Genomic DNA, 12,810 nt, shown 5'->3' with positions numbered 1-12,810 from the left:
CCAGAAAGCAAAATACCTTGCAATTAGACCTGATTGTTACAGGATGTTGGGACTGAGTGTTAGTTACCAAGGAAACTCCCCCCTGCCTTTTTTTTTTTCTCTTCTTTCCAGCAGCCAGAATAAGTGTTCAAAGGCTATGCCTAAAATAACGAAGCAAGGTGATGATGTTCTCTGGAAGGCTTTTGCTGCCTCCCCTTTCCAAGGTGCTGCCTTACCTGTTTTACAGGCTGCATTGAATGAATGCAATGTCCCACTGCTAATCTCTCCAGACTTGTGCTGTAGAGAATTGATTGTACAAACTTCAGGGAGGCTGCAAACTCCATTTCTGTCTGCTAGCTCTTGTGCTGTCTTGCACAGCAGTGGCTCCAGGTAGACTGTTACGGAAGAGAATGCTTTGAAAAGGGAAAATGCTTTAACTACCTCCTCTGATTTCTGACCCAGTTATGTAATACAGGAATAAGTTCTTTTTAACAATGCATTAAATGTCTTATGCACTTACTGTAAGATACAGCCAGTAAACTGCAGCGATACAGGGTGAGGAAGTCTTGTTTTCTGACATTTGATGGTCTTGGGGTAGATGAGAATTGTCCAGGAAATGTTTGCTGGGCATCTGGAAAGCTGAAGCAGACGGTCAGATTTTTTTCTGATTATAGGTTATCATTCTCAGATGAACACCTAGAAATAAGCAAAATAAATGAATTTGAAAAGAGTGAATAGATTTTTCTGAAAAAAATACAGCCTGTACAGACCTAGGAGTTTTTCCCTGTGAATTAGTTGTTTCATTCTGCTGCAGACAGAAAAAAGGTTTGTGGGAACAGGTGCCTGTCGCCTCCACATTCAAATATTTGTAGTAATAAGAGGTGATTTGAAAGGCTTTCCAAACTGATCAGAGGTTGGCATTTCTATGGAATATTTTTTTGTTTGGTTGGATTGGAAGTGTTTTTTGTTTGGGTTTGGGGCTTGGGTTTTTTGCCAAGGAAGAGGGAGAAGGACAATGAAATAATAGATGCTGTCCAGTTCATATATAGTAATTGTCATTATTGAACAAGCAAATACCCAACATTATTGCTATGTGTAACCCTTTCACCCTCCTCTGTATTTTTTTTTTTAACCCATCAAGCTCCTACAACCTTTCTGTTGTTCAGTCAGAAGAATGCAATTAATCGCATGGTGATAGATGAGCAGCAGAGTCCAGATATCATACTCCCTATCCATAGCCTCAGGAACGTTCGAGCCATTGATTATGATCCCCTGGATAAGCAGTTGTACTGGATTGATTCTCGACAGAACATCATCCGGAAGGCACAGGAAGACGGCAGCCAGGTATCCTGCGGGTGATGGAATTGTTAAAAGACGAGAAAACATACCCTGTACCCAACAGTTAGTGATTGTACGTTAATAATTTAGATATATGGATTTCCTTAACTAACTGTCAATTGGCAAAGCAAATGGCATCTGGAGTTTCTGGAGTCCTCTGCCAGTAATCCAGAGTTGCAGCAGGAAATAAAACGTGGGAAACTTAAGGCCAACTGAAAGATACTGGTGTTCACAGGGCATTATTTCCTCAATGCTACCTTTAGACTAGAGGCTGTTGATGGCTGCTCATATTTGAGGGAAGTAAAATGTGGATGGGAAGATTCTTGAGAGTAACAGAGTGTGTCGGGGAAAGAAGAGTTGCAAAAGAGCAGGGTGCGTGAGCATTGACTGAAATGAAGTGGGTGGGACTTTGCAAGCACACAGCTGTGTCTGAAGCCTGCCAGGTTCTGGTGGGGATAGGAAGAGAGCACTGAAGCACTGAGCAAGGAGGTTGAAACTACTGATCTGCAAGAGATGTAGTCAGCTTTGGAAAATGTAATTGACCGGGGAATACAGAAAAAGAAGAGTACAGTAAAACACAAAAGGTGGTGCAATTTCAGTGAGGTTAATTGTGAGCAATGACTGCTTATTCATTTTCACTTTTAAAATAGGGATTTTTTTTCTTCTCCCTGATTTCTTTTTGAATGAGAGAGGAGCAGGAGACTAAAGATGAACAACATGGAGGTGCTATATTCACTTTACTTTGTAAGAGAGTGTGGTTTCTGATAGTGGGTGGGGTAGTAGTTGGATGTTGTGGAAACACCCTTCAGCCTTAACTCTTAATTTAGCAATGGTTTTAATTTTGGAATATCTAAATAATTTAATACCCAAAACTAGTCAAAGGCACCAGGTTTTTGCCAGCTTCAGCAGAATAAACAAATGTAAGACTTGTAGGCACACCCTTTCATAGAGGTGACAAGCCAAAAGAAGTTAGGCAAATTTTATGGTGAAGTTTAATTTGAGGGTGAGAGAGAGGAGACTGCTCACCACAAAAGCATGAGGTTTTCCAAAAAGATATGTAAGACCATGTTTTGTGAGTTTATCAGTCCTCTTTAAGATTTTTTTTTTTAAAGTTCATGAAAGGTGTCAGGTTCACTTTTCACTCCAGTGGTCTGGACCAGTAGAAGGCAAGAACCTTGAAGCAGAAAGATGTTAGGGGCAAATGCACTGAAGTCACTGTCATGGGCTAGCTGTTGGCAAAGTTGCCTCCCATTTGTTATTCACCTTGATGTCCCTGAAGTGCGATGGCACCAGTGACGGAGAAGAATGAGGCAAGAATTTCAAGTACTGTCTGGCCTCACTTTGCCTGTGTTTTTATCCTTTCAGTTGCAGCCTTGGGAATTAGTGCTGTTGTGTTTCTGTTGTAGAGTGCTGAATGTGCCAGGTTTGAGTCTATGTAGACTGAGCTTAGAGTTGTCAAGAAAGCAGAGGAATTGCATAAGCTGACCCTGAATCTTCAACAGAGACAATTTGGACTGGTCAAACTTACCAAGTCTTATGAGTTATGACTGACATGTTTGCCATTGCAACAAACCATCAGGACTATCTGTATCTGATGAAAGGTGTTGATGGGGTAACTGGGCCTGGGTGTCTCCTTACTTCATGGTGGTGTTTTGGCCACCTCCTTTTGCTGAGCAGCAGTTTGATGTGGTGCATCCATAGCAAATAAAATTGCTCATGTTGGATCAGATTAAATGCTATTCTGTGGGTTGTTTTTCTTTCCTCCTTAGAGCCTCACTGTTGTGACAAGTCCAGTTCCAAATCAGAACCTTGATATGCAGCCTTATGACCTGAGCATTGACATCTACAGCCGGTATATCTACTGGACCTGTGAAGCTACAAATGTGATCAATGTGACACGCCTGGATGGGAGACCCATGGGAGTAGTGCTCAAAGGAGATCAAGATAGACCCAGGGCCATTGTGGTGAATCCAGAGAAAGGGTATGTAGCTGAAATATTGAGAAATTCAGGCTGGAGATCTTGAAAATGAAATTGTTTCCGTGTTGCTAGTTGGTTTCTGTTTGTCGGAATAAAAACATCTTTGACATTTGTTAAGATGTCAGTCATATAGCAAAAATGTGGAAAAATGAAATAAACTTCTTTTTCTCTAATTACTCCTATTCCAGATACATGTATTTCACCAACCTACAGGAAAGGTCTCCTAAAATTGAGCGAGCAGCATTGGATGGAACTGAACGAGAGGTCCTCTTTTTCAGTGGTTTGAGCAAGCCCATAGCCTTAGCTATTGACAGCCAGCTAGGCAAGTTGTTCTGGGCTGATTCAGACCTGCGGAGAATTGAAAGCAGTGACCTTTCAGGTAGAGTAGCACTTTAATTCAGTGATTCATCTGTGTGGTGTGGGTGTGGGGGAATGCAGAGAAAGGTGTCTTCTTTTCCTTCCTACTATAAACAGTCTGTACTGTGATTCTAATCACTCCCTAAATTCCCAGCCAGGGAATGTGCATGATTCATGTAATGTGCCTTTACAGTCCCATGCCTCTGTCTATGATTTGCATTATTAATTGTTGCACATGCTATTTACTAAAGTTTCTCACTGCAAGACCTTTGCATGGTTTCCCAAAGTCAGTTCACGAATAAATTGCAGAAGTTTTGGAAAGGGGAAGGAGAAGATTGTTGTTAAAGGCATTGGTTTTGGTTCAGTAATCTGTCATTCAGTGGAAAGTTTCCCGTTACCGGAAAATTTTTTCCTGCAGAGTTAAAGAAGCAGGTATGCAGGTCACTTATGTACCTGTCATTTAGGGTGAAATGATGTGAGGGTAGAGCAGATCCAACAACTCTGTTCTCTGAAGGCAAAAAACCCTCTTCCAGCCATGGAATTCTTTTTGCCTGTTCTCTAAAGTTGGTTATGCTGCCTCTCTGACATCTCTGAGTTGATTCAACTCACATAACCAGAGAAGTAAACAATAAGCTAACAAAAATACACAGAAAAGGAGAACTAGAGAACAGTGTTCTATTGGTTTGGAAAGCTGAATGGATTCAGGAAAGAGTCAAGCAAGCAGGCAAGAACTGGAGCAAGAGAAGAGGGGAAAATCGTGCAATCAGGTTGGATGAGAGAGACTCTCTTTACATATCTCTCATTTACTAGCCATATCAAGCAGGCTCAGCTGTCTGATGTTGCTTCATTCAGTCCTAATTTGTTGTGATACAAATTGAGCCGGATGTTGCTGCTGGGAGTGACAGGATGTTTTGGGCGCATACCTATGCATCTCTGTCAGGTGATGGGGTATATCTTCTGGAGGGTACGGGTAGAATTTCTCCTTCCTCTGCAGGAAGTCCATCCTCCATTTGAGTAGTGCCTGTTCTTGCACTGCAGCTGGTGCTAGTGTTTTCTACTATCAAAAGAGGAAGGACGTGTAAGGAAATCAGAACACACTTTGCAACCTGTGAACTAGTTTGGAATCAGAGAGTATGATGGTTTGTAGTAATATCTTTCACTGATGACGTGATACTATCATTCAAGGTAGCAGCATGTAATCCCGTTGACACTGCTGTGATTTTCAGCCTTTTATTAAGTTGCTAGAATAGACTTTTGTTTTGAAAAATGTTTTATTTTTTTCCAGATGGTTGGATTGAGGCTCAGCAGGGTAGTAATTTTTCCAGTGATTCATGTGGTGGGTCACTAATGAACTGCAATATCTCGATTGCTTACTATCTTAAAACACAGGACATAACCTGAGTTAGTGAATTATTCTTAAAAAGTGTGGTGTAGTGTGTCTTGATATGTTCTATCCCATCCCAGATCCAGAGTCTGCATGAATAAAGTGATAGATGACAGAACATCATATGTGCTTAGTTTCTTTCTTTGTTATCTGCCAGAAATTATGACACCAGGAGAAGGAGATGGGTCTAAGTTCTAATTCACTCTGGTTTTAACGATTCTGATGCTTTTTTTGGAGGGGGAAGGGAAGGGACAGAGGTGGATCTTAAAGATGTGGCTGTTGGAACACCAATGTTCTATAATTTGAAGAACATGAAGAAAAATAATTCCAAAAATCTCTCTTGCTTTTTGACATTTGCACCACAAATAGATGGCTATAATCACCACGATAAATTGATGATTAATTGATTCTTTTGACCGGCAGAGTGATTTTTCTGCATGTTAGCTTCTTAAAAACATGCACAGTCTCTTGCTCTGTCGACCCTGCAAATGCCAGTACCCATAAAGAGGAGAGCTCGAAAGCCTTTTATGTGATGCAGTCCTCTTTCTCCCTGTTCTTCAGGCATGTAGTTAGGACTGGGCTGTACTGCCCAAATGAGAGATCTTATTGAAACTAACCAGATTCTTCATATGATTAAGGGGTTGTTTATTAAAAGATTACTGGAATTAGCTCCCTACCATGGAAACGATTTGGAAATTAGTTCTTTTATTCCAGAATGATTAGTGTGATTTGGAAATGTCTAGTGATTCTGGAATTAAGTAATTTTTATTAGGAAATAAAATGAGCTATGAGCGTGTCCTGACTTTTGTATGTATTTGTTCAATTTTTAAGTCTTTATGTTAAAAGGTATTGCTGGAAAGAGAATGGTGATGCCATGAGACAAAGCTCCTGTTAATCACATCTCCCATGAAAGGGGATGTTACCAATAAAGTGAACTAGTACCCTGATGAGCTAGCTTCGGATTTTATTGTAGGTTTATTGAAGGAGGGGTTTCAGTGTCTCTGTTTAGTCAGAAATACTCAGTTACACTTGTTACAAATATTAAAGTGAAATATTAAGACATTAAGGGAATGAAAATTTTAAACTTCAGAGCCTTAGGAGCATAGTGCAAAATGCCACGCTGACTGCTATGGGTATTGCAGAGCATATACGCCATTTGGGTAGGCCAAGGTCTTAGTTTTAATGATATTCTTTCCTGACACCTTTGCTTTTTTCCCTATTCCCAAACTGGCTTTTCTTCTTTTCAAGATGGCGGTTGCTGTTTCTTACCTTTTTCCTATGCAATGAGTCATGTTCATGGGGGGTTAATAGGCAGTTACAGTTATTTAGTTTGACTTACATCACTCAGTATATTAATTTCTCCGTCGTTGTGAGTATAGCTTCCTTCAGAATCCATCAAAGTCTTTTCTTAAACAGATCATTGCTAGTGGTGTTCCAAGGTGTTGGGAGAGCCCAGTCTAGCTAAGGATTACAGTTTCAGTGTCCATGTTCTGCTTTAGATGTTGCCACTTGCTAAATGTTTGGAAGGGTACTTAACTTCTGAGCTGTGTGTTTAGTGAAAAGGAGATAAATATACTTTTTGTAGATTAATTTGTTTCTGTGAGCGACGATGATTTACACTGTTGTTTAAATTCTCAACAAGCCAGAAAACTTTCTTGCTGCTAAACAAACCAGAGGGCTAGAATTCACATTATGAAATATATGTCTTTTGTCTCATAGGATCTTATGTGGGTATGGTAAAGACATGGTAGAACTTTTTTCTGTGATATTAGGTTGTACTAGTGTATTTTTATAGGACAAAAGTATAAAAACTTACTGGAGATTATTTTGTGGATGAACATATGCAAAGCTATTGACTGCTGTGGTAAAAGTGGGGGGAAAAAGCACAGCAGTGTGCCCAGATATCTGAAATATCGAGATTTATATGTACGTTTTCAAGCTGTGCCCTAGGTTTAGACCGTGTGCTATTGTTCCAGCATTTCAAAATTGAAAGAGACTCTTATGTTTGTGTGTAATTTTGTGCTTAGAATCTGATAAACCTCCCTGAATATTTGAGTATTAACCATGGAAAAGAAAGCATGGATTAAACCACACTCCTGACGTCTTGAATAACATATTTCCTTCTGTGTATGAGTTACAAAGTCTTTGCTGTCCTTGGACAGTCTTTAATGATACCTTTAAAACGACTGTGGACTGTCTTCTGTTCATGCAGAGTGTTAATCATAAAACACAACAGTCACTCTTCCCTGTATTTAATGCCAGGTAATCTAGCATTAAAGTAAACAAATATTCTTTAGAAGTGCAAGGCCTTTTGACTGCTACCGATGATTACTAAAGGAACTGAGGAAAGTAAGTCTTCTCAATTTATCGTGAAAACCTTAGTGAGGATAATGTAGTTGAAATGAAAGAATACGAACAGGTCAGAAGTCAAGTGTTTACCTTAAATTCATAATTGATGTGAGAAGTACTAACTGCCTTGTCTTCACTTGGATTTTATCTTGTGTTAGTTGACTCAAGATAATAATCCATCGTGCTATTCCCTGTTGTATGCCAAGACAAAGCAGTTAATTTCTCCAGAAAAGGGAGAAAGGAATTAAAAGAATTACCAATTCCCGTAATATCTATAAAAGACTGGATATGCTCATGAGAGCTGAGCCCCAAACTCCAGATGCTTCTTAAATACAGCAAATGCATTTGAAGCAGAAAAATTTATCTTGCTGATGAAAGAAAGAAAAAAAAATCATCATCTGCCTGTGAAGTGCATCAGTCTTGCATCAGAGGACCCAGGATTGCTTGTGTTTTTATAGTAGGCTTATCTAGTAGTGGAAAATAGTGAATAGTGTAGAACGTGTTTGTGGTAGTATTCAGTTCATTCTAGTTGTGCTAACATATTCTTTCCCTTCTGTAGGTGCTAACCGGATTGTTCTGGAAGACTCTAATATCTTGCAGCCTGTGGGACTAACCGTGTTTGAAAACTGGCTGTATTGGATTGACAGGCAACAGCAGATGATTGAGAAGATTGATATGACTGGTCGAGAAGGACGTACAAAGGTCCAAGCTCGTATTGCACAACTCAGTGACATCCATGCTGTGAAAGAGCTCAACATTCAGGAATACAGTAAGTGCAATCCCTGTTTGCAAGTGCTAACAGTGCTTGTGGGACTCCAGCCAAGAAGTGGCCGCAGAGACATGGGCCTGTTTTGCCTTGTCACTGATCAACATCAGTGCAGATCAAAGGGGCTAGAAGCTGGTATCATTTCGTGTCTGTACATTGCCAACATGCAATTAAGTTTGATTCCTTCAGACAGTTAGCAATGGACTGGAAATTTGTGACAAACCCAGCATCGTGTTTTGTTGCTGATGACAACTTTATTGGTACAGTCACATGGCATTTCAGTGGCTGTAGGCACAGTCAAAACGTCCTGTTATCGCTAATAGAGGATTTTCTCTGTTACGCTAGTGAGTCTATTAAGTGTTTACTCCGTTTAAGCAAGCACAGCTCTCGGGGCCTTTTACTGAATGTTCCAATGGTTTGCCTACCTTGAAGGCAAAGCGAACAATTTTTGTTGATGACAATTTGCGTTGAAGGTCAATGACAGAAAAGCAACATTGCATTGCATAAAGGAAGTGTGTATGAAATATTTTGTGTTCAATGTGGCTGCACTTTTAAAAGTTTTCTGTTTACCAGGATGCAGCCTTTACCCACACACACATGCTTGAAATGATGGGAACTGGATGGTTAAAGCAGTGGAGCTGCTGTCACTCGGGAGGAAATAGGCCTGGTTAATAGGCTGTAGTGTGTGCCTTGGAGAGATATGTAGAAAAATGTCTGGGGATGTTTAATTAAAGCATCAATGCAGACTACTAGTAGTTTTGTTTGCTGTTAATCTCAGTAAATCTGTCAGGAGTTCCAAGAAAAGTATGTTGTCCTTATTAAACTTTAAAATGAAGAGACGTATTTATCTAGAGCATGTTAATTTCAGTTTTGGAGACAGTGTGGAAGCTTCAGAATTCATAAATTAGAAAAGTTTACTTTTTTAATGGTCTTTGGTAGAGAAAATGAAGTATGGAATCCAAGGCATCTTTTCATATGACTAAGGCTTCTATTTTTGCTGCAAAGAACTACTTCTACTTCACACAAGAAGCAAAACACTTTGAGTGTGGTTTTAGTAGACCCCATGATGCAGTTCTTTGTTTCAGTGTTTCAGATCATGGCCCGTTACCAATGTGCGTGACAATTATTAATGTGTGTAAAGGGGAAAAAAACAATAAAATACAACTTCTCAGAGCTATTTTCAGTAGTACCCTTCTCAGGAGTGAAGGAAGTTATGAAGGGAGTCCTGTGAGCCCAGAGAAATAGCTTAAAGGTCAGAAAAGAGGTGGAGCTTTCTTATCAGTACCCATCTGTCTTTATTTTTTAAATCCCAGGACAACATCCTTGCTCTCAAGATAATGGTGGCTGCTCGCACATCTGCATCGTGAAGGGCGACGGCACCACACGCTGCTCTTGCCCAGTCCACCTTGTTCTGCTGCAGGATGAGCTGTCCTGTGGAGGTAAGCCCTTCCCATGCTCTGTGTCACTGAGCTCCCAGCTTCTGGGTTGAGAGGGGTCTCTGTCTTTAGGGATGGCTTCTGGGCAGAAAGAATGTGACAATGAACCAGGTGCTGTTAAGCTCTTACCTCTTTGACCCCCTTCCTCCCAGCTACATCTGTTGGTATTGAGAAGGAGTAAAAGAAGATGAAAAATTCACTGATTGTTGAATGACAATTTCTGTTCCCCCTTTCTATTTCAGAGCACTGAATTACTTCAACAAAATTTTAAAATGTTATTGTTTTTGTTACTTTTTTCTGTCATTCTGTGTGTTCTCCTTTTTCAAATAGTGGCAGATTCTCATGTTTTGCATATTGCACCACGTCTGTGCCGTTTTAGTCCTCTCTGCTGCCCTCCTCAAACTCACCCTGCGCGTGTCTTTCTGAACTGCAGTCTCAGAAGGCCCAGTTGCCTCCTCTGTGGTGATATGGCCCTGGTAGCCTACGCCCTGGTGCCTCCAAGGGTGGGGTTGAAATGAGGGAGAGGAGAGGCACTTTGGTGCTCGGATGTCTTTGTGCCACCGCACTGAATGGATTTGTTATGCAATCTTCTCGCCATCAAGGCGACGTGTGGTCTTGCAATGGAACAAGAGCTAACATAATCCAGATATTTTCTCAGAGCAAGTTTAATACCAGCCCAAAACTGGGGGGAGGAAAGGAGGATTAAAAAAGGGGGAAAAAAATCCCCACTTACTGTTGAAAATGTTAAATAGCAGCTAACATCTGTTTTGAGATAGTGGGACTTAACTAAATGGAGCTTTTTTGTTGTTGTTGTTTTAAAAGAATTTTGACTGAACAGAGCTGTCGAGGGCACATAACTAGACATTGAGTCACAGTGCATCCATCTGCAGCGTGTTACATCCTTCTAATGTTTTCTATACAATGCCTGTCAAACATTAAAAAAGAAAGTGAGCCATCAGTTGTGTGTACTGTGTTGTAGCAGAGAAGGGGGAGCAGAAAAGTGCATTGACTTATAATGGTGACTTTTAAAGGCCTAAGAGAAGGATGTAAGAGGCTGAAGTGGGAAAGGTAGAAAATAATTGTGTTTTGAGTGTGCATGTTTCTCTATTCCTCTGGTTCTTTGTCTAATGAGCCCCCATTGATGTGAGCCTGCGTCAGTCACATGGGGCTCAAGACCTGCACAAATGACTGTGGGGGTGGAAGTTACCTTATGATGTGGCATGTTTATCAGCTACTTGATAAATGAAAGCAGCTAAGATCTTCGTGTCTTTACCTGTCCCGATCTACTCTTTGTTGACCTGGATTTATAATTATTTTGTTTGTTTGCTTGATTTTTAAAGAACCACCAACGTGCTCCCCTCAGCAGTTCACCTGTTTCACAGGTGAGATTGACTGCATCCCCGTGGCCTGGCGCTGTGATGGTTTCACTGAATGCGAGGACCACAGTGATGAAAAGAACTGCCCAGTGTGCTCAGACACCCAGTTCCAGTGTGAGAGTGGACAGTGCATAGACAGTGTCCTCCGGTGCAATGGAGAAGCAAATTGCCAGGACAACTCGGATGAGAAGAACTGTGAAGGTACAGAGGATCTTTTGGAGTGTGGTGAAAATAAAGCCATCATGGGGATGCTATGATAGATAAAGTTATTGCTGAGTGGTATTTGGAAAGATATGAGGTTCTGCTAGTTTTAAAACTGATGTATTGAAGGGGAAATTATTTGACAATTTGTGTTTGTCCAGTTGAGAAAGAAATAGATAGAAATAGTGAGATAGAAATAACACTAACCTGTTATTAAGCCACTTAAATCAGTGATTTAAGCTCTCTTTGTGAAAAGTTCCAATAAACCTGATAATATGCTTTTAAGTTCTAAAAACCTGCTAAATTGTAGTCATTTACAGAATGGAGAATATCCTTGTGATAGTTGTTTGCATACCTTGTTCTGACTAAAGGTCTTGGGATTGTGTATTTTATAACACCTTGTGTGTGGTTGAACTCCAGCCAGCAAAACAAAGTTAAGCTTTTGTGAGTAAGTGGGAGAGACAGATGAGATTTTTGGGGAACTCCTCTTCCTATAGAGCACAGCAACAGAAAATATTTAAGCCATCACTATAGAGGCAGGTGCTGCTGCTAACCCAGTGAGAATTAGATTCTTTTAACTTTGGAATGGATGGGTTAGGCTGGTGGAATCTGAACTACCCGACTGCTATAGAACATGAAACATGAGCAAACTTGCCCTTTCCCCACTCTGCGAGTAGTGAAGAGAGGTAGGGACAACTTGTAAGCTTGAAAGGGTGCCTCTTCTCTCTACCCTTTCAATATTTTTTCCTTCTTTGAAGAGACTGTCTTAAGGGTCTTTGAATCAGGGCTGAATTTCTTTCCAAAGGATGTGCTCCAGCTCAGGCAGAAACATACAGACTGATGCAGAAATTCCCATGTGATGAAAGGTGATTGTTAGCCAGATGAGATGCTGACATCTGAAAGTACGTTGTGCAAGTTAGTTTCCCGGTTGCCATCCAGCAACTGGAGATCAGAACTAAGGGCTGTTTATCACCTTCAAAGTAGCCTCATTATTCAGAGTATTCAAGGTGATTACAGATCAGAAAAGCCTTTAGTTTAACTTCTTAATTCAACTGAAGTCAGAAAGAATTTCTGGATTTATGAGAAACAGGAGGCAAAAATATGTGTAAACAACAGCAGCCAGCACCTTGCCTGCAGCACCGTTTTTTCCCAAAGTGGTAGTTTATTTTTTGAGTATACTGGCAAAGCTCCAGTTTTATTTTCTGTCTTTCATTTCAGTTGAAAAACATGGTGTCAAGTGAAACACATTGTCTCATGATCAAGGAGTTTTCTGGTTTACAGGAAGAGCACAAGGGCATTGAGAAACCACATTTATCTTTCTTAAACAATTTTGTCATCGTGGTTTGGCAGATTCATTTTTAATAGCTTAGCTCTTCTCTCTTATATTACAGTTAAATGCTTAGAACTGTAGAGTCGTACAGTAATTTTGCAATAACCCTGTGTATTGAGATAAGTGTCTGTGTTCTCAGTAGCCTTCTGCTGAGTTATTTTAGTAAAAGTAACGTTATCTTGCCCTTATTGTAAATAGGTAGTAAGGACCAGGTATTCACTGTGCAATATCCTCAACAGAACACTGAATCCCTCTTTCTGCATGGCTAGCATGTGGGACTTTGTGTGTCAGTGGCTACTATAAGAAATGAAGCTAC

The 12,810-nt window shown here is 40.4% G+C and overlaps 1 protein-coding gene across 1 annotated transcript in view; it reads left to right on the top strand.

Annotated features, from left to right (window-relative positions):
• The window catches only part of LRP6 (LDL receptor related protein 6), a 138,262-nt gene that overhangs the window by 111,960 nt on the left and 13,492 nt on the right, over window positions 1-12,810 (top strand). Inside the window, exons 13-18 of the mRNA XM_062007167.1 lie at window positions 1,121-1,323; window positions 3,087-3,298; window positions 3,484-3,674; window positions 7,945-8,154; window positions 9,465-9,590; window positions 10,928-11,164. Coding sequence (XP_061863151.1) covers window positions 1,121-1,323; window positions 3,087-3,298; window positions 3,484-3,674; window positions 7,945-8,154; window positions 9,465-9,590; window positions 10,928-11,164 — 1,179 coding nt within the window. The remainder of the gene's footprint in view (window positions 1-1,120; window positions 1,324-3,086; window positions 3,299-3,483; window positions 3,675-7,944; window positions 8,155-9,464; window positions 9,591-10,927; window positions 11,165-12,810) is intronic.

This window comes from Colius striatus, chromosome 1 (assembly GCF_028858725.1).
Source record: "Colius striatus isolate bColStr4 chromosome 1, bColStr4.1.hap1, whole genome shotgun sequence".
NCBI classification, from domain to species: Eukaryota; Metazoa; Chordata; class Aves; order Coliiformes; family Coliidae; genus Colius; species Colius striatus.
The sequence above is the reverse complement of the archived record's forward strand: the minus strand, read 5'-3'. Positions and strand labels throughout refer to the sequence as shown.